The sequence below is a fragment of the Melitaea cinxia genome, chromosome 21 (assembly GCF_905220565.1).
Source record: "Melitaea cinxia chromosome 21, ilMelCinx1.1, whole genome shotgun sequence".
NCBI lineage: Eukaryota > Metazoa > Arthropoda > Insecta > Lepidoptera > Nymphalidae > Melitaea > Melitaea cinxia.
The window spans coordinates 5,929,844-5,953,660 of record NC_059414.1 but is presented as its reverse complement, the minus strand read 5'-3'; the positions used below and the strand labels follow the sequence as shown (position 1 = coordinate 5,953,660).

The following is a 23,817-nucleotide window of genomic DNA, read 5'->3' as shown; positions in this document are numbered from 1 at the left end:
TTCAAATATTTTTCAATCACTAATCGTATTAAATTGACTTTATGCGCATGGCCAGCATAATCGTGGTCATTTTCTCAGTCTTACAGCCGCTACCCATTCACCTCTTATTAAAATATTCGTTGGAAACCTAAAACCATGAAATTTGATAGTAAAATATGGGTACCTAGTGAACTCAAAAATTGTAAAAAGTTAAAACATAAAACAAACGAGTTAATAATTCATAAATATATTTTGATTTTTTTATTTTCAATTTATGTAACATAAAATCACACGATAAAAAAAAACACAATAATGATGTCCACTTTCTACTTAATTATTTTTCTATGATTGCCTACAATTTACTTACCCGCATTTTGGGGTAATGGAAATAAAAATTACTGGTAACACTCCCTCGGTACGTCATTTCGGGGCATAGAAATTATAAGTTCCGAATAACCTCAATATTATTTTGGAATAACAATAAATTTAAAATTTTATATGTACTTACGTGTGAAACGATATTCCTTCAGATTTTTTGTTTACTTTGGTATTGTTTTTGCACCATTTAATCACACAAGACGGCATTTTCTATGCAAAGTTACTGTATGAAGCCTCGTGACATACTAACGAAAATGAGCGTAGTTTGATGCATATGTGTGCGTGAGCGCGTGTATTTACTTGAAGGAGCCGAGTTTTGTGGCTTCACTAACAACAAAGGCCGCGCATTATCTACTTTTTTTTACTATATCTATGGCTGTCACATGGTGCGGTGCGCACTGCGCATGAGTGACGTTTCATAGTAATTGGTTATATTGAGTGACGTTTCATTGTAATTGGTTATATTTTAAAACATAAATACGTGATGTGGGATAGAAAAAGAGACAAAATACTATTCTGTCTTCGTTGCACAGCACACCTATCGATCGTCATGCCCCATAACCCATTACTGTAGTTGCACGACCTGTGCAAAGGCTATATAAGGTATATATGGACCTGTGTATAAGACCGTGATCGTTCTGATTTTTAATACTATAAATAACTATCAAAGTATTCAGTATTTGATTTATTTAGGGTTGTTTGTCCAATGCACGCACATATATACTTCCTACGAATATGTTCGAGATTATGGACATGAGTTCTTACGTTTATTTTAATAATTCGTACTATAATACTGGAGTGTAAAAAGTAGCTACATACGCCTTACACAAAATAGTCGCTACATAATTATGTATATAATCTAATTTCATGATGTATATGTAGTATAATAAATTCTATACGTTCTTTATCAATTTCTTGACATGTATCATACCACAGAGTATAATAGTACATTGAATATACAGCTATGTCATACAAACGTGACATTTGCTGTACGCAGCAATTTGCGCCAAAAACTGATTACCTATTGAAAATACCAAGCAAATATAGTGAAGAGACAATTACTGTATTTACCATACCATACCTTAACTGAGAAAATAACACAAGGAATGTTCTGTTTCTTAATGGAATATTAATTGATTAAATATGTCTAAACGTAATAGTACTCCAGCTTCTAATACGTTATTCAACTATTTTACTAAAACACCGCCGAGTAACAAGAAGCCTAAACAGAATTGCGATGAAAGTAATAATAAATTGAATAATTCTTCAAATAATGCAAAAGTAGAAAGTAAGTACCTAATATATAATTATAATATGGTATAAAAATAATGTTTCACTTATATAATTTTTGTAACCAATAAAACGATTTTAATTACTGTTTATAAATGCTTAGTTTAGTAATATCAACATTAGTAAAATACATTAAAATTAAATAGAACGTAATTAATTTTCAACTCAAAATGTTCAGATAAAAAACGCGAAAGAATACCAACTCCGTCACCAGAACCACACAAGAATGCCAGTGACAGTGAAGAGGAAGTAGCCATTTCTGTTAAGAAACGAAAGAGAATTAGATTAAATCCTATAGATTCTGATGATTCCGATGTTGAAAATAAAGGTAAAAATCATATAGGCATATTTTATGCGTGGTGTGTGGTTACAGCAGTGAAGAATATAGGCACCCCCTCTCTTCCCGTGGGTGTCGTATGAGGCGACTAAGGGATAACACAGTTCCAATACCACTTTGAAACTTAAAAAGCCGACCGATGGTAGGATAAACATCGAACTGCTGGCTTTGAAATACACAGGCCGAAGACAAGCATCAGCGTCTTCATTGCGACAAAGCCAGTCCCGCGGTCACCAACCCGCCTGCACAATGTTGTGACTTTGTGGCAAAACATGAGGTCGCGCTGTAATGTTTGACGCGAACTTGTGGAGGCCAATGTCCAGCAGTGGACTGTGATAGGCTGAAGTGGTAGACATATTTTATAGTTTGATATTGTCAATTTATCATTAAATTGTTATTCTACACATATTGTACAGTATATTTCCCTTATTGGCTCGTATTTGCAATTTCAAAAAGATATGTGACCATTTGGTTTTAAGCATTCAATTCATAGACGTTTTTAAGTTCTTTAATTTCAGTTGCTAGGTTATGGGTTAAAAAAATTTTTTTTTTCTGTTTCTTTATATTTACTAAAAACATATAATTTCAGTAGATAACAAACTTGAGAAGCCTAAAGGTGAGGAGTCTATGAAGAAGAAATTGCAGGAAAGTTTCAAATATGAACCAAATGAATCACCCAAAAGTGATAAAACCAAACGAGTCATATCACACAATGTGTAAGTATGATTTAATTTCTAGTCAATTCATAATCAGTAAAATTTGATTAGAATTATAATATTTGAGAGTATTACATCTTTATTATTACTTATATATAGAGTTTTTTTAGAGACATTTTGCTTAATTCTTTAAATTAACTATCAAAAAAAGAAGGGGTTCTCAAATTGTTTGTATTTAATTTTTTATGTATGGTACCTCAATATTTTTGACTGGGTGGACCGATTTTGATGTTTTTTTTTTATAAATCGAAAGGTGGCGCCATGTGGTTCCATTTAATTTTGGTTGAGATCTGATAAGTAATTTTGGAGTTATATCTAATAATGTGTATTTACTTGTCTATTTTTGTTGACCTATGTTGTATTATACCACATAACTTTTTGCTGGATGTACTGATTTTGATGATTCTTGTTTTAATCGAAAGTTGATGCTTGTCATGTGGTCCTATTTACAATTAATCGAGATCTGATGACTACTTTTTGAGTAATCTTTGATAATGCATTTTTACTTGACTATATTTCCATGTATCTATCTATGTTGTGTTACTTTTTGATGTAATTGAAGTCAGTTATTTTTAGGGTTCTGTACCTAAAGGGTAAAAGCGGGACCCTTTTTCTAAGACTTCGCTGTCCGTCCGTCCGTCCGTCCGTCCGTCCGTCATTCATTCTGTCTGTCTGTCTGTCTGTCTGTCTGTCACCAGGCTGTATCTCAAGAACCGTGATAGCTAGACAGTCGAAATTTTCACAAATTATGTATTTCTGCCGCCGCTATAACTACAAATACTAAAAATAAAGTAAAAAATTTAAGGACCCTCCCATACAACAAACGCGATTTTTTTTGCCCTTTATTTGCTCTATATCAATAAAGACAACAGGTAGGCACTTGAAATATTCATAAAATACTCAATTGTATTTTTACTTACAAAATTAGGCAAAAAATTAGGTAACACGTAGACGCTTGAAATAGTCACAAAATACATACATACTCTCGTAGGGGTAGGCAGAGACCAACCACTTCTTTCCACTTGCTACGATCCTTACATACTTCTTTCGCTTCGTCCACTTTCATTATTCCCTTCATACATAGACACCAGCAATTTATACTAAGCTAACTCATAAAAGAGAACTTTACAATAGAGGCTTATAAAAGGGAAAACGTGATACCTTTTATATTAATTAAGAAACTTATTTGAAATTTGGTATCTTTAAAAGTTAATTTATTAATTGCAATATCACAATTTTCATTATTACAAAAAAAAAAAAAAACATTTATTCAAGGTGCATTAAAAAAAACCAACTTATCGAAAATTCGAGTTGGCGTAGTATAAATTGTTGGTGTCGACATGCTCTTTCATGCTCAGGCTTAGGGTACTCTTGACCTGGCCTTTTTTCAAGACGTCCCTTATTTGGTCTCGGAACGTCCGCCTTTTTTTTATAGATGGGGAAATGCATTTACGCACTAACCCCGCCACACGAGGGTGACGGGAGTGTGGAACTCCCGGCGTGAGGTGCAATGCCAGACTATCCTAACCAACTAAATCCTAACTAGACTAAAACCCACATCTTTTTTCCGCCGGCGCCTTAGTGGGGACACTATGGAATCGCTTCCGCACATTACCACGACGCCCCCGGTTGATGGCCTTTCGGCCCCGTCGGAAGGGACGCTCAACCTTTCCAAGTCGATCCCTCCGCCGTCTGCAGGAGGAAGATGAGGTCCAGGAACTGCCCCACTGTCTGAGTCCGGGCGACCGTGAGGTCCAGCCCTTCCTCGGCCACCGGGTCGCATCTAGCAGCCCCGCAGAAACTGCAGAGCGCCCAGCGCTACCCGGTGGCATGCGGCTTGCGCGCCTTAGAGCGGGCGAGCGAACCCGCCCACCCCGTCCGCCGCGTGGGGAAAGGGAAACCCGACCCCCACGTCTCACCGCCACACACACCTCCGTAACTCCTTGCCAACACACCTGCGCTCACATTTCTCTGATGACCAAAGCAGTACCCGGAGCGCATCGTCTGGTTTTGGTCCGCGGGGCTCCGAAGATCTCTACCACCCGCATTCGTTAAACCGCAGGCGGTATTCCCCTATCCGCCATACGAGGGACCCTCCCAGGTGGAAGTCCAGCAACTCCTCCTCGGGCCTGGTCAGAACGTCCGCCTAGGTCTACCTCTTCCAACCCTTCCATTCACCCTCGCCTTCTACACTTTTTTCGTCAATCGTTCTTCACTCTTTCTCTCGACATTACCAAATCTGAGCATATCTTTCACAATTTTTGTCACTACATCTTCTTTCAGACCACAAAATACTTATTTGTATATTTACTTTAATAATAAATAAATAAATTAAAATAAAAAAATATTTAAACAAAAAAAAAAAAATGATGTCTAAATATTTTATCTAGTCAGTGGTACGGAACCCTTATTTTGTTTTTTATATTTAATTTTACTATCATTATATCTTCCTTTGTAATCTTTGTTCAAAGGTTGTCTAGAAAAGGTGTCTAGTAGGTTCTGTATTTTTTAAATGTATAATTCACAGACTATTGGACCATTGGTGATAGGTTTGATACCCGTTTGTGACAAATGTTTGTATTCTGTAAGACTGAGGGCCATTACTTCAACAGATAGTTAAAGAGGCAGAAAGTCTGATACTTTAAGTGGCTCTCCAACATATTTAATAATAAACACACATTTCTAACTATCTTTCAAAGGTATAACAATAAAAAATTTTAGTAAGGGAAAAAGAAGTCTGAAAAAGATATTTTATTTTATATTTTCTATCAGGGCACAACCAAAAAAAGAAGAGATCTCACCTCATGATAGCCCCATTATAGCAAACGAGGGTAACTGGACTCATTGCAAATTAAAGTGGTTAAAACCAGAAAACATAAGGGATGCGATGAAACGTAGGCCGGACCATCCGGACTATGACAAGACTACACTCTTTGTACCTGCAGAATTCATGAAACAACAGACTCCGGTATGTCCTAACTTAATGTAAAATTTTATTAATATTATGAATGTAAAAGTTTGTGACAGTGGATGAATCTGTGTCTGTTACTATTCCTCACAAAAACTACTGAATTAGTTGTAATGAAACTTGTTACGTAGATAGCTGGAGATCTAGAATAACACAGACTACTTCTTATCCCGATGTTCCCACGGACTCGAAGTTACGCAGGTAAAACTGTGAGGTCCGGTTAGTGATGAAGACATATTTCAGATACATACATTTAAATATTTCAAGTGATTACTAATCATTACTTTGATATAAAAAATATATAAAATAAATTTTTAATCTTACTTCTACAACATTTTTCATCTTTACAGGCTCATAAGCAGTGGTGGGAAATAAAGTCAATGCATTTCGACAGTGTGTTGTTTTTTAAAGTTGGTAAATTCTACGAGTTATATCATATGGATGCAGCAGTAGGTGTCAACGAACTTGGCTTTTCATATATGAAGGTATACATGCTCATATCTTGTTTTTTTTTTTACCAAGCTAGGACAAAATTTATTGTACTTATGTGTACTTTAAAAGCTTTCCTTTAAAATTAACATAGCATTTGCGTACTAAACATTTTCAGGGTGAATTTGCACATTCGGGTTTTCCAGAAAGTGCGTACTCGCGCATGGCATCAACTTTGGTATCCAAAGGTTACAAAGTAGTGCGAGTTGAGCAAACTGAAACACCGGAAATGATGCAAGAGAGGTGTAAAAGTAAGTGACTGAATTATAAATGTACGGAACTGTTTGTACACGTACAATAAATAATATAGGAGGAGTTAAGGTGCGAAATGACTTTACTCCACGAGTGCTGTTTTTACACTGGTTTATTCATATTAATACACGTTAATACACAATGTATATGAAACGCTTAGTAGACAAAGAACATAAAAATATATATATTGAAATAAATTGAATGGACAGAGTATGTATGTATATACTCTGTACAATAAATATATAATGGATGTAAGTCTGCTGTGTGGCTACTACAGCAGTAAAGAAAATAGCTCCCGGTCTTCCTGTGGGTGTGGTAAGAGGCGAAAATGGGATAACACAGTTCCACTACCACCTTGGAACTTAAAAAGCCGATCGATGGTGGGATAACCATCTGACTGCTGGCTTTGAAATACACAAGCCGAAGTCAGGCAGCAGCATCTTCGGTATGACAAAGCAAGCCCTGAGTGGTGACTATGTCCAGCAGTGGACTGCGATAGGCTGAAGTGTGTGTGAGTGTGTGTGGATGTAAGTTATACTAATGATAATTTTGATTTTGTTTGATGTGTGCAGATAGATTAGTCTTAAAAAAAAAAAACTAATGTTTGTAACCTAAACACATTACTATGCTACCAGAAAAGACTTTTTTTAAAGAGATATTTTTATAAAACCAGGGTATAGGTCATTTGAAACATACACGTTTGTTACGACGTTTGTTTTTGTTTTGATATCTAACATTCTGACACCAATGTATTTTTATAAACAGAATTCTGGATTTTGAGTAGATATTTTATTTTGACATTGTTATATTGTAATTTCTACATATGAATTTCTTAACCAAATTATTGATATTTATCTCTTTTAATATTATCCACTGAGTATATTTTTATTGACATTGTAAATTTTAATTATTGTATTTTGATAAGATTCTATATTTCTAATACTACATTTATCATTATTTTCTTCATTTGTCATACCTGTGTTTTTGCATTTTTTTTTAAATTTTGATTGACTTATTTGTGTCTGGAGCAAAGCTCTGTAAACTTGTATGTATGAAATCTATCTATCTATCTATACATCACTCACTTTATCACATACTCCGAAACTATAACACCTACGAACTTGAAATTTGGCAGGTAGACTCCTTATAGGACGTCGACATCCGCTAAGAACGGATTTTACGAAACTCGAACCTTAACGGGGTAAAACGGGGGTTGGAAGTTTGTATGAAAGGCCTATGTTTTTGAAGTAAGAGACTTGAAATTTGAACAAAACTAAACAGAATAAAGAACAAAATAGAATAGAACAGAACAGAATAGAACAGAATAAGAACAGAACAAAATAGAACAGCATAGAACAGAATAGAACAGAACAGAATAGAACAGAATAAAACAGCATAGAACAGAAAAGAACAGAACAGAATAAGAACAGAACTTGTGGAGGCCTGTGTCCAGCAGTGGACAGTATAGGCTGTAATGATTGGCAGGTAGATTTCTTATAGGACGTAGACATCCGCTAAGAAGGAATTTTACGAAACTCGACCCCTAAGGGGGTAAAAGGGGGGTTGGAAGTTTGTATGAAAGTCCTATGTTTTTGAAGTAGTCTTATTTATTTAAAAGATACAATTTATGTGATAAACAGTGCAGCAAAAACAATGAATAGTTTAACAGTGCACTGTGTTTCTAAAGTAATAATACTAAAGTACATACTATATTATTTACTAACATAAAAATATGATATAAAGCTATACAAATATAGATTATTATACATGTGAATATAATTGGAAAGAAAAAAAATATAACATTAAGTGGTTAAAAAAAAAAAATGTAATAATCATAATAAAAATAATAAATGCGGTCATGTCAATCTCTCTCTTTAAGTTGTTCTAAAAAGAATTTTTTAAATATGTTTTTATAGTTATTTTTTGAATTTTTTTTTTTAAATTCGATGGCAGATTATTTATTAGGAAAGGAATAATATATTCAAGCGTACGTTTTCCATAAAAATTACTATGCCTAGGTATTTTTAATGTGTGATTTGTAATATTTCTTGTTAGTTTATAGTGACTCATTTTTATTTGAATGTTTGAATTAAAATATTGTTCTATTAATAATGTATATTTTATTTTAGTGTGTATTGGCATTACTTTGCAGTAGTTAAATAATTTCAATGCGTTGTTTTTGTATTTATTTCTTATGTATATGGGTACGATTGTTTTTAAGATTCGTAATTGGAGATGATAGATTCTATCGAGATGTGATTTAAATGTAAGACCGTAGGTGCTTAGTCCATAAGATATAATAGATTCACCTAAAGATTTATAAAAGATTAATAGTATTGAGAATGGAATTTTGGGTTTAATTATGGTTAATTTGGCTAAAAGGGCACGTAATTTGTCACAGACATTGTTTATATGTTCTTTCCAATTGAGGTTAGTATCTATAGTAATACCAAGGTAACGCTGAGTTTTAACAAAGTCAATGTGGTTACAGTTGCAGGTACCAGTATATGAATTATGAAAACATTGATGGCTATGTGCAGTGATTTGTATGTCCCCAGAGAATCTATTTTGCGTTGAGCTTATATAGATGACTTTTGTTTTTTCTCTATTTATTACTAGGCCAACATCATGGGACCATTTTGAAAGTTGGTCAAAATCATATTGAATTTTTTTAATTGCTTGTTTTATATCATGATGGGCCGACAGAAGACATGTATCATCCGCATATTGATACATTTCACAGGTTTTTACAACATTTTTAAGATCGTTAACATATGTTAAGTAATGAAGGAGGAGGCATACATATAAGGAGCCTACCTGCCAAATTTCAAGTTTGTAGTTGTTATAGTTTCGGAGATTTCGTGATGAGTGAGTCAATCTACCATCCTCCATTTTAACCCCAAAAGAAGTTGATTTCTAAAGATATATTATTTGGACACTTCCTCACCATTTATAGAGCATACATTTTAAATTTCAAATCTCTTACCTTAATAACATAGGACTTTCATACAAACTTCCAACCCCCGTTTTATCCCCTTAAGGGTCGAGTTTCGTAAAATCCGTTCTCAGCGGATGTTTATGCCCTATAAGGAACCTACTTGCCAAATTTCAACTTTGTGCTGTTATAGCTTCGGAGGTTTCGTGATGAGTGAGTCAACTTACCATTTTTACCCTAAAAGGGAGTTGATTTCTAAAGAAGCATTATTTGAACACCTTCTCACTATATATAGAGCATACATTTTAAATTTCAAGTCTCTTACTTCAAAAACATAGGAATTTCATACAAACTTCCAACCTTCCAATATACTGCAGCCTGAAAATAAAACTAAAAATGTGGTGTATAGAGAGGTTTTATAAAAATAACTATTAAATTATACTAAATTGTGCGTTTAAAAAAGTTACTCAGAGTGATAAGCATTTCAAGTGACTGAAATAAAAAAAATAATTTGCGTTAAGCATCTTAATAGTAATGCATATCTTTATAACCACGCGGACGTAGTCGCGGGCAACAGTTAGTGTATTATAAAACAAAGTCCCCAAAACCGTATGTGATCGATTCCCTCAAAATCTACTGAACGAATTTTCATGAGGTTTCACCAATGGAGAGAGGGCTTCAAGAGGAAGGTTAACGGAATGGCTAAGATGATTTTGATGAGAGTTTCACTGGAAGTTTACCGGGAAAACCTTGTGACAAACTGATTTCAACGCGGGCGAAGCCGCGGGCACAGCTAGTAAATATATAAATAAATACAGCACAGCATTACAACTAAAAAATACTGCTTTAGAGTAGTATTTAGTTTCTGTCCTAAATAAGGTAGACTGTGTTCCAGGGGAGGGTTCAGAGTTGGATGCAAAGCAATGTATTGTTCCTGGTATTGCAGATATCCATAGACTTTGGTAGTCATTTACCAAGGAGACAAAGCAAACAAATTTACATTTGTGTATGTATTTACATATGGGTACCATACCATATAACGCTTGCAACAACAGAAGCATCACAGCATATATCTGATATATAGGCTGGGCCCTACCTCAATAAAATCCATTAATTAATTCGTTCACTTGCAGGCAGCGGGCTGACGAGCAAAACCGACAAGGTGGTGAGACGCGAGGTGTGCCAGGTGAGCGTGCGGGGCGCGCGCGCGCTGGGCCCGCAGGACGCCGCGCCCGCGCTGCCCGCCGCGGAGCACATGCTGGCCGTCGCCGAGGAGGTACGCTGACCCTGTGAGCACAGTGTGCTCGTGCTCGCCACACTGTTGCGGCGGGCCCCGTGAGACACTAGTGTGTTAGTGCTCGTCACACTGTTGTGGTGGGCCCGCAGGACGCCGCGCCCGCGCTGCCCGCCGCGGAGCACATGCTGGCCGTCGCCGAGGAGGTACGCTGACCCTGTGAGCACAGTGTGCTCGTGCTCGCCACACTGTTGCGGCGGGCCCCGTGAGACACTAGTGTGTTAGTGCTCGTCACACTGTTGTGGTGGGCCCGCAGGACGCCGCGCCCGCGCTGCCCGCCGCGGAGCACATGCTGGCCGTCGCCGAGGAGGTACGCTGACCCTGTGAGCACAGTGTGCTCGTGCTCGCCACACTGTTGCGGCGGGCCCCGTGAGACACTAGTGTGTTAGTGCTCGTCACACTGTTGTGGTGGGCCCGCAGGACGCCGCGCCCGCGCTGCCCGCCGCGGAGCACATGCTGGCCGTCGCCGAGGAGGTACGCTGACCCTGTGAGCACAGTGTGCTCGTGCTCGCCACACTGTTGCGGCGGGCCCCGTGAGACACTAGTGTGTTAGTGCTCGTCACACTGTTGTGGTGGGCCCGCAGGACGCCGCGCCCGCGCTGCCCGCCGCGGAGCACATGCTGGCCGTCGCCGAGGAGGTACGCTGACCCTGTGAGCACAGTGTGCTCGTGCTCGCCACACTGTTGCGGCGGGCCCCGTGAGACACTAGTGTGTTAGTGCTCGTCACACTGTTGTGGTGGGCCCGCAGGACGCCGCGCCCGCGCTGCCCGCCGCGGAGCACATGCTGGCCGTCGCCGAGGAGGTACGCTGACCCTGTGAGCACAGTGTGCTCGTGCTCGCCACACTGTTGCGGCGGGCCCCGTGAGACACTAGTGTGTTAGTGCTCGTCACACTGTTGTGGTGGGCCCGCAGGACGCCGCGCCCGCGCTGCCCGCCGCGGAGCACATGCTGGCCGTCGCCGAGGAGGTACGCTGACCCTGTGAGCACAGTGTGCTCGTGCTCGCCACACTGTTGCGGCGGGCCCCGTGAGACACTAGTGTGTTAGTGCTCGTCACACTGTTGTGGTGGGCCCGCAGGACGCCGCGCCCGCGCTGCCCGCCGCGGAGCACATGCTGGCCGTCGCCGAGGAGGTACGCTGACCCTGTGAGCACAGTGTGCTCGTGCTCGCCACACTGTTGCGGCGGGCCCCGTGAGACACTAGTGTGTTAGTGCTCGTCACACTGTTGTGGTGGGCCCGCAGGACGCCGCGCCCGCGCTGCCCGCCGCGGAGCACATGCTGGCCGTCGCCGAGGAGGTACGCTGACCCTGTGAGCACAGTGTGCTCGTGCTCGCCACACTGTTGCGGCGGGCCCCGTGAGACACTAGTGTGTTAGTGCTCGTCACACTGTTGTGGTGGGCCCGCAGGACGCCGCGCCCGCGCTGCCCGCCGCGGAGCACATGCTGGCCGTCGCCGAGGAGGTACGCTGACCCTGTGAGCACAGTGTGCTCGTGCTCGCCACACTGTTGCGGCGGGCCCCGTGAGACACTAGTGTGTTAGTGCTCGTCACACTGTTGTGGTGGGCCCGCAGGACGCCGCGCCCGCGCTGCCCGCCGCGGAGCACATGCTGGCCGTCGCCGAGGAGGTACGCTGACCCTGTGAGCACAGTGTGCTCGTGCTCGCCACACTGTTGCGGCGGGCCCCGTGAGACACTAGTGTGTTAGTGCTCGTCACACTGTTGTGGTGGGCCCGCAGGACGCCGCGCCCGCGCTGCCCGCCGCGGAGCACATGCTGGCCGTCGCCGAGGAGGTACGCTGACCCTGTGAGCACAGTGTGCTCGTGCTCGCCACACTGTTGCGGCGGGCCCCGTGAGACACTAGTGTGTTAGTGCTCGTCACACTGTTGTGGTGGGCCCGCAGGACGCCGCGCCCGCGCTGCCCGCCGCGGAGCACATGCTGGCCGTCGCCGAGGAGGTACGCTGACCCTGTGAGCACAGTGTGCTCGTGCTCGCCACACTGTTGCGGCGGGCCCCGTGAGACACTAGTGTGTTAGTGCTCGTCACACTGTTGTGGTGGGCCCGCAGGACGCCGCGCCCGCGCTGCCCGCCGCGGAGCACATGCTGGCCGTCGCCGAGGAGGTACGCTGACCCTGTGAGCACAGTGTGCTCGTGCTCGCCACATGTTGTGGTGGGCCCCGTGAGACACTAGTGTGTCAGTACTCGTCACACTGTTGTGGTGGGCCCCTGTGAGACACTAGTGTGTTAGTGCTCGTCACACTGTTGTGGTTCACTATTTTGTGATTTAGAAGTCGCGTTCAACGAAAAATAAGGATACATGATATGATGATATAGGAGGTTCTCAATTCGACTGTATTTTTTTTTATGTATGTTACATCAGAACTTTTGACCGTGTGGACCGACTTCGACAATTTTTTTTTTTAAATCATAAGGTGGTGTGTGTCGTGTGGTTAATTTGATTGCGATCTAACGAGTAATTTTTGAGCTATTTATAATAATTGCGTATTTACTTGACTGTTTTTTCGTCTACCTACGATGTGTTACTTGATGAAATTGAAGTCGGTTTTTTACACACAATTATGTTTGCCAGTCCGTGGACGCGCAACGCTTGTAGTGTAGGTATTTGTAATTTTTGTTACTTTTGATTGAGAAATTACTCAATATGAATTATTTCCGAACTTTGTCTTTTTTTGTTTAAAGTGTAATACGATACAATTCCTAAATAACACAAAGCTTCTTTTGTCAACGACATCTCTATACAGAATGAGTAAGCTTCGCGTGTGTCACCGACGTCGAGCCGAGTAAATTCGCGATCTTAAAAACCGCGTTCTTTGAGTTCGTACGTCTTATCACCCCTTTAATAGCATCTTATATGGGAATGAATTACAAATTGCCTCAAGTATTTTCATGTATTTGATCATTTAAGAATTAGAAATCCTTTAGAACCACTTACTTTGTTTTTAGGAAAGCAATGGTTGCAGTACATACGGAATCTGCTTCATAGATACGACGATAGGACAGTTTCACTTGGGACAGTTTAAAGACGACAAGCATTCGTCGAGACTACTCACTACATTGGCACATTACCCACCAGCTTTGGTAAGACATTGCTTAACCTTAAAGTGTACTGATACTAATATTTAATAAATTAATACTAGATTATGTAAAGATAATATACCTAGAGGTAAAACACTTAATCCGTCCATGAAATACGTCACAAAAACTTTACCATTTTGGACCTTTCCCTCCTCCTTTGTCAAGCTAAGTCACATTAGCTCGAGTCTAAAATATTTTTTGTTTCCAATATATGAATTTTTATATATAAATATATCTTCAATGAATAAGCTTTATAAATACGCGATAATGGGTGCCTTTCACTAACAAAATATTAAGAACTGTTAAGTTATGAAAAAATGGTAAAAAGTTAATGTACTGCAAAGGTGACTTTTCTTTAGGTTCTCACCTCCTCTCGCTCTTGTCAAGTCTTGTCACACTCGCAGCGCCTAATTTTGCGAACGTATTTTATGGACGACTCCTAAAGTCTTGTATTAGCTTCTGTTGAAAAAATATTTAATCATCTTATTAAGAATATTTGTCATTTATTTCCAAAGATAATCTACGATCGCAAATTGACAACAGCACGAACATCTAAACTGTTGTCAACACATTGTCACAATGCGAGACGCGAACACACCGCTATGTGGACACCGGAAAAGACATTGAAAATACTTGCCGAAAAATATTATAGAACCAATGTTGATGGGGACTGGCCAGATGGACTTAAACCATTTTTACATGAAGGTAAAAAAAAAATTTATACTATGAGTCAAAAAGTGGTTGCATTAACTAGCTTATGTGCTAACATTTCCGGGTTTGATTAATGCTCATGATAAATATTTTTATAATCCTTACCAATGTTCACCATAGTTTCTGTACTATGTTGTGTTTTTTGTTTCTTATTTTTCGGCATAGGATTGCTATGTTATTTGGGGTCGTTGAGGTGATTTTATTCAATCTCTTTTGTTGAGACCCTTTTATGTAATCCTATAATTATCTACTACTATACGATATGTGCTTAAGAGGAATAGACTGACCTCTGCTTAAAATACTTTTGACACAGGCTGCATCATTCCTAGAGTAGTCCTTAGTGTAGGGAAATAATTGTATTAAAAAAAATTAGTTCAACATACCTAATTATAGCGTGCTATACTAAACATTTTAAGCAATGTCTTATATATCCTATTGTTAAGATTATCACTTACCTGTAAAATATTTCAGGTGATGCTCTTGGACTGACACCAGCTAGCAACTGTTACTTAGCAGTGAAAGCACTCGGAGGCTGTGTTTCTTACTTAACTGACTGTTTACTGGACATCCAAATTCTTGGCATGTCATTATTTGAAGAATATTCACCGCCTGATGTACTCAATAGCACATTATTACTAGAAGATAAGGTTGAAAATGAATGGAAAGGTGGAAATACAATGGTGCTAGACGCTATAACATTGAGGAACTTGAGAATAGTCCTAGATGAGGGATGTTTATATGATAAGTTGAACTATTGCAGTACTCCTATGGGAAAGAGGTGAGATATTTTTATTATTATTATACATTGTCTAAGAATACAATAAACTACATATTTTACATTGTCGGGCAAGTAAAATATGTACATGTCGATGTCTAACAGCCAAAAAGGGTTAAGCGACATTTTTTGAGAAACTGAGTTATATATATAGTTTATATATATAGTTGTATTCGATTCTAACTATATATATAACTCAGTTTCTCAAAAAATGTCACTTAACCCTTTTTGGCTGTTAGGCATCGATGTATATAATGTAATAAAATTATGTATGTAGCTATACCAGTTGGCTGTTACCTATTGAACTGACCACTGGTTAAGCATTGAAAAGAAGTCATTTTCTAATGTTCTACGCTTGCATAGGCTTGCTTTTTTATAAAAAAATTTACTTATTAATAAGCTTGGTTTTGTTTACGATTGATTTGGCCAGTTTTAATACAATATTGGATACTAATACAAATAAAGAATAATTGAAGTGTTTGCTTTAATTTCGCCAATAAAGATGTTCAGGGTCGAACCCGCGACCGCTAACGCAACAAAAAGAGCCGTTGTGCCAACGCGTTGTCTAAATTTTTAAATGAAAATCGTTAATATATTTTTCAGATTACTTTACCAATGGGTTTGTTCTCCGAGTTGTAACTTGGCTGTGATTAAAGAAAGACAAGAGGCAGTAAAAACTTTGTTTGAAAATCAAGAACTGTGCCAAGATGCAAAAAATATATTGACAGCTTTGCCTGATTTGGAGAGACTCTTAGCTAAGTTAGTTTATTTTATTATTATTAATGTAGAATTATATTCATCATCATCTCTTTCGTTACGCTCTTGTCAGAGCCGTCGTGGTCATCACTTACCAGACACACGCTTGACAATCTGTCTCCATTCTTCCCTGACAGCTGCTTTTCGGGAGCACATATGCAATGGAACGTCCATCTCATAGGCGATCTGCCGTGAGATCTGGTTCCTTCTACTTTTCCTTGGACGATTAGACGTTTGATGGAGACATTGTCTCGTCTAATCACTTGAACAAAGGAAGTGAGAATTCGAGCATGTACGATGGAAGATAGATGCTGCTTGATGCCGAGTTCTTCTAGAATGAACTTGTTGGTCCGGAATTGATTCCAGGACACTCAACATTTTTCTCCAGCACCACATCTCGAGCACATCTATTTTCTTCTTCTCACTTTCTTGCAGGGTCGACGTCTCCGTAGAGGAATATGGAGAATACTAGCGCTCTAACTAGCCGAGTCTTAGTCGTAGAATTATATAGCTGTTCTTAAATATTTGGTACCATACTACTAAAAAAATTACTCTGCTAGATGTTCCTTCCTAAAAAAAATGTAGTACTTTGGTTGCCACCTAACAATATTATTTGATAACCAGTAAGGGATAATTAGCTAAATTTATTCTTTCATAATTGAACTTGAAAAAAATTAAAAACAAATATTTATTTCTTAAAATAGGCTGTTAAAGGACTTTTAAATATAGCAATAAATTTATTTTGTATCACAAAATTAGTAGTTTAATTAAACTAAAGCTATCGCCAATTTAGAATGCAGATTCTGCTGAAAACTGACTCATAACAGTTACTTATACTTACTTACTTATAGATGTATTAATTAACATACAATTTATTCTCATTTCAGAATTCATGCCCTGGGCAATCTTAAAAAGTCTCAAAACCATCCTGACTCCCGAGCTATATTTTATGAAGAGAAGACGTATTCAAAGAGAAAAGTATTAGATTTTATATCGGTCTTGAACGGATTTACTTCTGTTCTCAAGTTATCAGAATTATTTTCTGACATAGAATCTGTTTTACTGAGGCATCTGACTCAATTTAATCCTGTTGGAAGGTTTCCTGATTACAGAGAGACGTTGAAGTTCTTTAAGGTAAATACACCAGACAGAAAAAAATCGATTGTGCTTTAGACTACACGACTGAAATAAAACTACGAAACGTAACTCTCTCTTTCCATCTTCACTTACTTATATCTCTCTCTCAACTTTTGTTCGCCTCTCCCGATTACACTTTTCGTAACGCTCTCGTCACGCATTCACCAGCTTACTCCCCAAGTCAAGCGTGCGTAAAGAAGTTTTACTTCAATTATAAAACAGATTAATTATTATTATTTGTTCCTGCTAAGTTTTGAACCCTCGGCATATCTACTGGATAAATTATTATAATAAAATTGCTATAAAAGTAATAAGTTCTTACTTAACTTTAACTTGATATACATTAATTTTATAAAATTTTTCATTTGTATTATTTCTAATACTATCAGAAGCTGCAGTTAATAAAACTGTTTGTTTACAAAATTCAAAAATATTTGATTTATAAATTTGTTATATTATCAGTAACCCTTAGTTTTGCGATTTTTGAGTTATTTTAGTATTTTAATAATGTTTTAAGAGATAAAAATTTATTTGTCTGTAATCAATAAATGCTAACTGTAAGGAGTTACAGAAACAATTTTAATATTTTTTCGCGCAAAGAAATGTTCTTATTAAAAGTAAAATAAACAATATGATATAAATAATCATTAAATATTTTAATATATTTTAAATATCCACTTTGTTAATACAAAATTGTGTATTATATAATGTTTTTCCTCTTTTTATTCCAGGCGTCATTTAATCAACAAGAAGCTGAGAAAGAAGGTCGTATATTGCCGGGGACTGGCGTTGATCGCGAGTACGATGATATCCTGCAAGTGATAAAGGACTTAGAAGATGAACTAAAGCAATATTTAGTTAAACAGGAGAAATACTTTAAATGCAGGGTGAATAGCTGTTGTAAAAATATTTTTTAATACTTTAACTATATTCTGTAGTTGAAAAATTTCTTTGAAAAATGAGTTTTAAATTAGATAACATGCATTTTTTTTTTGCTGTATAAAGCCAGAAAAGTATATGAGGGTATAATAATACATCGAAGATAGGGTGAAGGTAAAAAAACGCGGTAAAACCCCGGCGGGTCCTCTAGTTATAAAATATTAATTCATTAGCGCCGAATTTCATTGTGTGTCAGGATTATTTAATATTTAAGGTTGTTTCAAGCAGTTTTATTTTTCAATTTCTAGTATTATTTATAAATTACTATATGTAAAAAAAAAAAAAAAAGATTTATGTACCCCTGGTGGGACTCGAACCCACAATCCCCGGCTTAGGAGGCCGATGCCTTATCCATTAGGCCACAGGGGCGAATAGATAATTGTGCCAAATTTCGTATCATAACCTACTCAATTACATACTCATAAATGCATAAGTTTCTGAGGATGGGCTGTATGCGTGGAAGTATATTTGTTACTCTTTCATGCAAAAACTACTGGATCGATTTTAATAAAACTTGGTACGTAAATAGCTGAAGATCTAGAGTTTTTTTTTTATGTCACTAGGTCGGCAAACAAGCGTACGGCTCACCTGATGGTAAGCGATTACCGTAGCTTATAGACACCTGCAACACCAGAAGCATCGCAATCGCGCTACCGACCCAATCCCCAATCCGCCCAGGAGCTCTGGTCACCTTACTCACCAACAGGAACACAATACTGCTTGAAAACAGTATTATTTTGCTGTGATCTTCTGTAAGGTCGAGGTACTACCCCAGTCGGGCTACTCCATATTTTGAGCAGGAAATTCCTGCTGTGCCCTACCTCAGTTAGAATTATATCATAGGCTACTTTTTATCCCGGCATTCCCATGGAATCGGAAATTACCTGGGCGAAACCGCGTGGCGTGTTGGTTTTAGCATTTTAGTGTACTCTTTATATTTGGTAACGTCGTAAGGTTTAGTTTGGCTTGTGCCGGCGGATCAGTAAAAGAAACACGTCTTTCCTTCATAAATGTATATTGGCAACTGTTTAATCGTAGTTAAAGTTAATTGAGACTATGTTATAAGGTTTACAATTGCAAAACAGAATCACCAATATTTTAATCGATTTTTAAAGGAAGAAGATTAATTTCGAATATAACTATTTTTTTATTTGTACAATCGCAATTACGATACCTGCACCGATTAAAAAATCAGGTTCATTAAATTAGATTTTTACTGAAAATAAAGTAGTGTAGTATAATTTTGCTTTTTTGATTTTAGATAAATTACGTAGGCACGGATAAAAAACGTTATCAATTAGAAATACCGCAGAACGCCGCAGCTAAAGCTGGACCTGAATATCACTTAGAAGGAGCAAGGAAAGGGTTTAAAAAGTTTTCTACTGACGAAACAAAAGTATGTATAAGTCTTTATAATAATAAAAAACTATTTAAATTGTAAATTATTGTTTTTATTTCAAAATAATGACTAAAACGGCGTATAACAAGATAATTACATTGTTAACACAGGATTGTCTGATTTATTACTATTTGTATTAAAGGAATTGATACATATTTTTAATCCTTTTTTTTTTTGGTTTATCTGCTAAAACAAATATTAAATTACTTTTCTAGCTAATCTTCCTCATATTTGTCTAACAGCTGTGCTGAATTGTACAATAATAATACATATTATTTACTATGTCTCAATATGTTGAAGTATCATTTTATATTTAGGATTTCCTAGCACGAATGATGGCAGCAGAGGAGCAGAAAAGTAATGTATTGAAAGATCTAAGTCGTCGAATATTCGAGAAGTTCTCATCAAGTTACAATCAATGGGAAACGGCTACCAAATGCCTTGCCACATTGGATATATTGCTGGCTTTAACTGAGTTCGCGAGACAACAAAGCGGGGATATATGCTTGCCACAAATTACCTTTGAAAAGAATCAAGAGGTAAGAATGAAATTTTAGGAATTTTTATCATAAATATTTACAACATTTAATTCGTCCATGACAACATTAGCAATCTATTTGAAACCTTATATCATTGATAACAAAAAATAAAATATATTTTGCTTTCAAGTATTCAAATATTATTAATTATTACTTTAATCTACAGACCCTTAAAAAAATTAAACAAAACAAAAATCCTTAAAGCCTCTGACATCCTAAATTGTTTCCTTCCAGCCATACCTCAACATAACCGAAGGTCGGCACCCTTGCATCCTACTCGACGATTTCATCCCCAACTCGACAGTGTTGGGGGGTAAAGGGGGTGAAATTTTTCAGGGGGGAGAGGGAGCAGCGCGTCGACTACTTCTCTTAACGGGACCCAACATGGGCGGCAAATCCACTCTCATGAGGCAAGTCGGCCTGCTGTCCGTATTGGCACACATGGTGAGTTTTTTATAAGCTTTATATTACGATGCTTTAGCGCAGTGTTTCCCAAAGTGGGCGATAATGCCCCCTTGTGGGCGCTGCAGTACTAACGGGGGGGGGGGGGGGGAAGAAACATACACAAGAAAAATGATGGCATTATGTAGAGGCTTGGAGGGCGATTTGTCACTAACCGACTTCAAAAAAAAGAGGAGGTTACTCAATTCAACTGTATATATATATTTTTTGGCTCAGGGATAAGACCATCGTTTATGAACCGATTTTGATAATTCTTTTTTTGTTGGAAAGGAGATATCCCTAGTTTGGTACCATGATAAGGAAACCAGGGTCTGATGATGGAATCCCAGAGAAAACGAGGGAAACTCGAAAATCCGCATAATTTTTTACTGGGTGTACCGATTTTAATGATTTTTAATTTATTTGAAAGCCGATGTTTATCATGTGGTCCCATTCAAATTTCATCGAGATCTGATTACAACTTTTAGAGTAATCTTTGATAATGCGTATCTACTTGACTATTTTTTCGCCTAGCTACTTTGTATTACATGTCAATATAATTGAAGTCAGTTTTTCTTCATTTGCCTGCAAACACAATTTTTTAATCTATAAGGACTCTCGCCTACAACTTGTGAACATCAACTAATATTCATTAAAAGATTGCTTAAAGGGAGCACTAGAAAATAATTTATTCTCTTAGTGGGCAGTAGACAAAATAAGCTTGGGAACCCATTCTTTAGCGCAATGGTTAAAGCTCTGGTATGTGGCTGATGCGGATCGATACCCGTACTTGGCTAATATGTTTTATTAGTCATGCAGAAGTTTGTCGTGGTCTAGGCCAGTCTAGGGGCTTGTGTTTTTTGTGTTTCCAAGCCCCCGTTACAGGAGTGCTGTAGGGGCCGTACAATGTCCCGTGAAAAACACACATCAGAATTTTTCTTTATTTATAATTTAATTTAAAACATCTAGTTTTCCTTTTCAGGGCAGTTACGTACCAGCGCAAGAATGCAGTATGAGTCTAATTGACCGTATCTTTACAAGGTTAGGCGCTTCTGATGATATATTGTCTGGGCAATCCACCTTCCTAGTGGAAATGAACGAAACGGCAGCTATAGTGAAACATGCGACTTTACACTCTCTAGTTTTGTTAGATGAGTTAGGTGAGTTATGGCATCCTTTAATTATTTAATAGACAATTCACGCGGTTTCGCTTGCATTTATGTTTATTAAACATTTGGTTTTTTACCGACTTTTAAAAAGGAGGAGGTTCTCAATTTGACTGTATTTTTTATGTATGACTCACCTCAGAACTTTTTACTGGGTGCACCGTTTTTTATGTTTCTCTCAAAGAAAAGTAGTTGCAAGCAATTTGTTTTTAATTCGAACTTGTTCATAAACTTCAGGTCGAGGAACGTCAACATATGACGGGACCGCCATCGCATCGGGCGTGTGTGTGGAGCTGGCGGCGCGCGGCTGCCGCACCGTGTTCTCCACGCACTACCACTCGCTCGTGCGCCACCTCGCCGCGCACCCCGCCGTGCTGCTGGCGCACATGGTGAGTTGTGCGCACACGTCAATAGTTCAACTACTACGTGTGTGACTAGCTGGCGCCGCACCGTGTTCTCCACGCACTACCACTCGCTCGTGCGCCACCTCGCCGCGCACCCCGCCGTGCTGCTGGCGCACATGGTGAGTTGTGCGCACACGTCAATAGTTCAACTACTACGTGTGTGACTAGCTGGCGCCGCACCGTGTTCTCCACGCACTACCACTCGCTCGTGCGCCACCTCGCCGCGCACCCCGCCGTGCTGCTGGCGCACATGGTGAGTTGTGCGCACACGTCAATAGTTCAACTACTACGTGTGTGACTAGCTGGCGCCGCACCGTGTTCTCCACGCACTACCACTCGCTCGTGCGCCACCTCGCCGCGCACCCCGCCGTGCTGCTGGCGCACATGGTGAGTTGTGCGCACACGTCAATAGTTCAACTACTACGTGTGTGACTAGCTGGCGCCGCACCGTGTTCTCCACGCACTACCACTCGCTCGTGCGCCACCTCGCCGCGCACCCCGCCGTGCTGCTGGCGCACATGGTGAGTTGTGCGCACACGTCAATAGTTCAACTACTACGTGTGTGACTAGCTGGCGCCGCACCGTGTTCTCCACGCACTACCACTCGCTCGTGCGCCACCTCGCCGCGCACCCCGCCGTGCTGCTGGCGCACATGGTGAGTTGTGCGCACACGTCAATAGTTCAACTACTACGTGTGTGACTAGCTGGCGCCGCACCGTGTTCTCCACGCACTACCACTCGCTCGTGCGCCACCTCGCCGCGCACCCCGCCGTGCTGCTGGCGCACATGGTGAGTTGTGCGCACACGTCAATAGTTCAACTACTACGTGTGTGACTAGCTGGCGCCGCACCGTGTTCTCCACGCACTACCACTCGCTCGTGCGCCACCTCGCCGCGCACCCCGCCGTGCTGCTGGCGCACATGGTGAGTTGTGCGCACACGTCAATAGTTCAACTACTACGTGTGTGACTAGCTGGCGCCGCACCGTGTTCTCCACGCACTACCACTCGCTCGTGCGCCACCTCGCCGCGCACCCCGCCGTGCTGCTGGCGCACATGGTGAGTTGTGCGCACACGTCAATAGTTCAACTACTACGTGTGTGACTAGCTGGCGCCGCACCGTGTTCTCCACGCACTACCACTCGCTCGTGCGCCACCTCGCCGCGCACCCCGCCGTGCTGCTGGCGCACATGGTGAGTTGTGCGCACACGTCAATAGTTCAACTACTACGTGTGTGACTAGCTGGCGCCGCACCGTGTTCTCCACGCACTACCACTCGCTCGTGCGCCACCTCGCCGCGCACCCCGCCGTGCTGCTGGCGCACATGGTGAGTTGTGCGCACACACGTTAATAGTTCAACTACTACCAGCTTGCTGCGCACCTTGTTCTCATTACATTTCCCATTTTAGAGTTGTTTTAATTTAGAAATTTCCATTATTTCTCATCTTTCACCCATTTCGTCCATAGGCGTGCATGGTGGAAACCGAGGAAAGTGCGGAGGGAGAGGGCGAGGGTGAAGTACCCGAAGAGAGTATCACGTTCCTGTACAAGCTGTCGGCCGGCGCGTGCCCGAAGTCGTACGGTTTTAACGCGGCCCGGCTGGCGGGTGTGCCTCGTGACGTCACTGCTCGCGCGCGTCTCATTGCTCGCCGTATCGAGCTGGAGGCCACGTGCGTGCGCGCTGCTAGAGACCTCTGCAAGGCCGATAGTGCCCAACACGTGCGGAAGCTACTCGCTGCGTTAAATATTTAACATACTTGCACGTGTCTTAAAATTCTTACGTGAGCATTTTATCCGTGGGCGTAACGAGTGTTTGCACTTTAGA

At 40.0% G+C, this 23,817-nt stretch overlaps 1 protein-coding gene and 1 non-coding gene across 2 annotated transcripts; one reads left to right on the top strand and one right to left on the bottom strand.

Moving 5' to 3' along the window:
• Window positions 1-1,290: 1,290 nt before the first annotated feature.
• Window positions 1,291-23,744, top strand: LOC123664259 (probable DNA mismatch repair protein Msh6). Its single transcript, XM_045598853.1, has 20 exons — window positions 1,291-1,645; window positions 1,826-1,975; window positions 2,574-2,701; window positions 4,399-4,541; window positions 5,473-5,668; window positions 6,019-6,153; window positions 6,276-6,408; window positions 10,478-10,620; window positions 13,596-13,730; window positions 14,243-14,432; window positions 14,910-15,216; window positions 15,817-15,972; window positions 16,857-17,103; window positions 17,838-17,993; window positions 19,307-19,441; window positions 19,762-19,983; window positions 20,218-20,427; window positions 21,407-21,584; window positions 21,828-21,979; window positions 23,460-23,744. The coding sequence occupies exons 1-20, from the start codon at window positions 1,501-1,503 to the stop codon at window positions 23,742-23,744; spliced, it is 3,546 nt and encodes a 1,181-aa protein (XP_045454809.1). The 5' UTR covers window positions 1,291-1,500.
• On the bottom strand, window positions 18,342-18,414 carry Trnar-ccu. The gene has a single exon. It is a non-coding gene; the product is annotated as a tRNA-Arg (tRNA).
• Window positions 23,745-23,817: the final 73 nt, after the last annotated feature.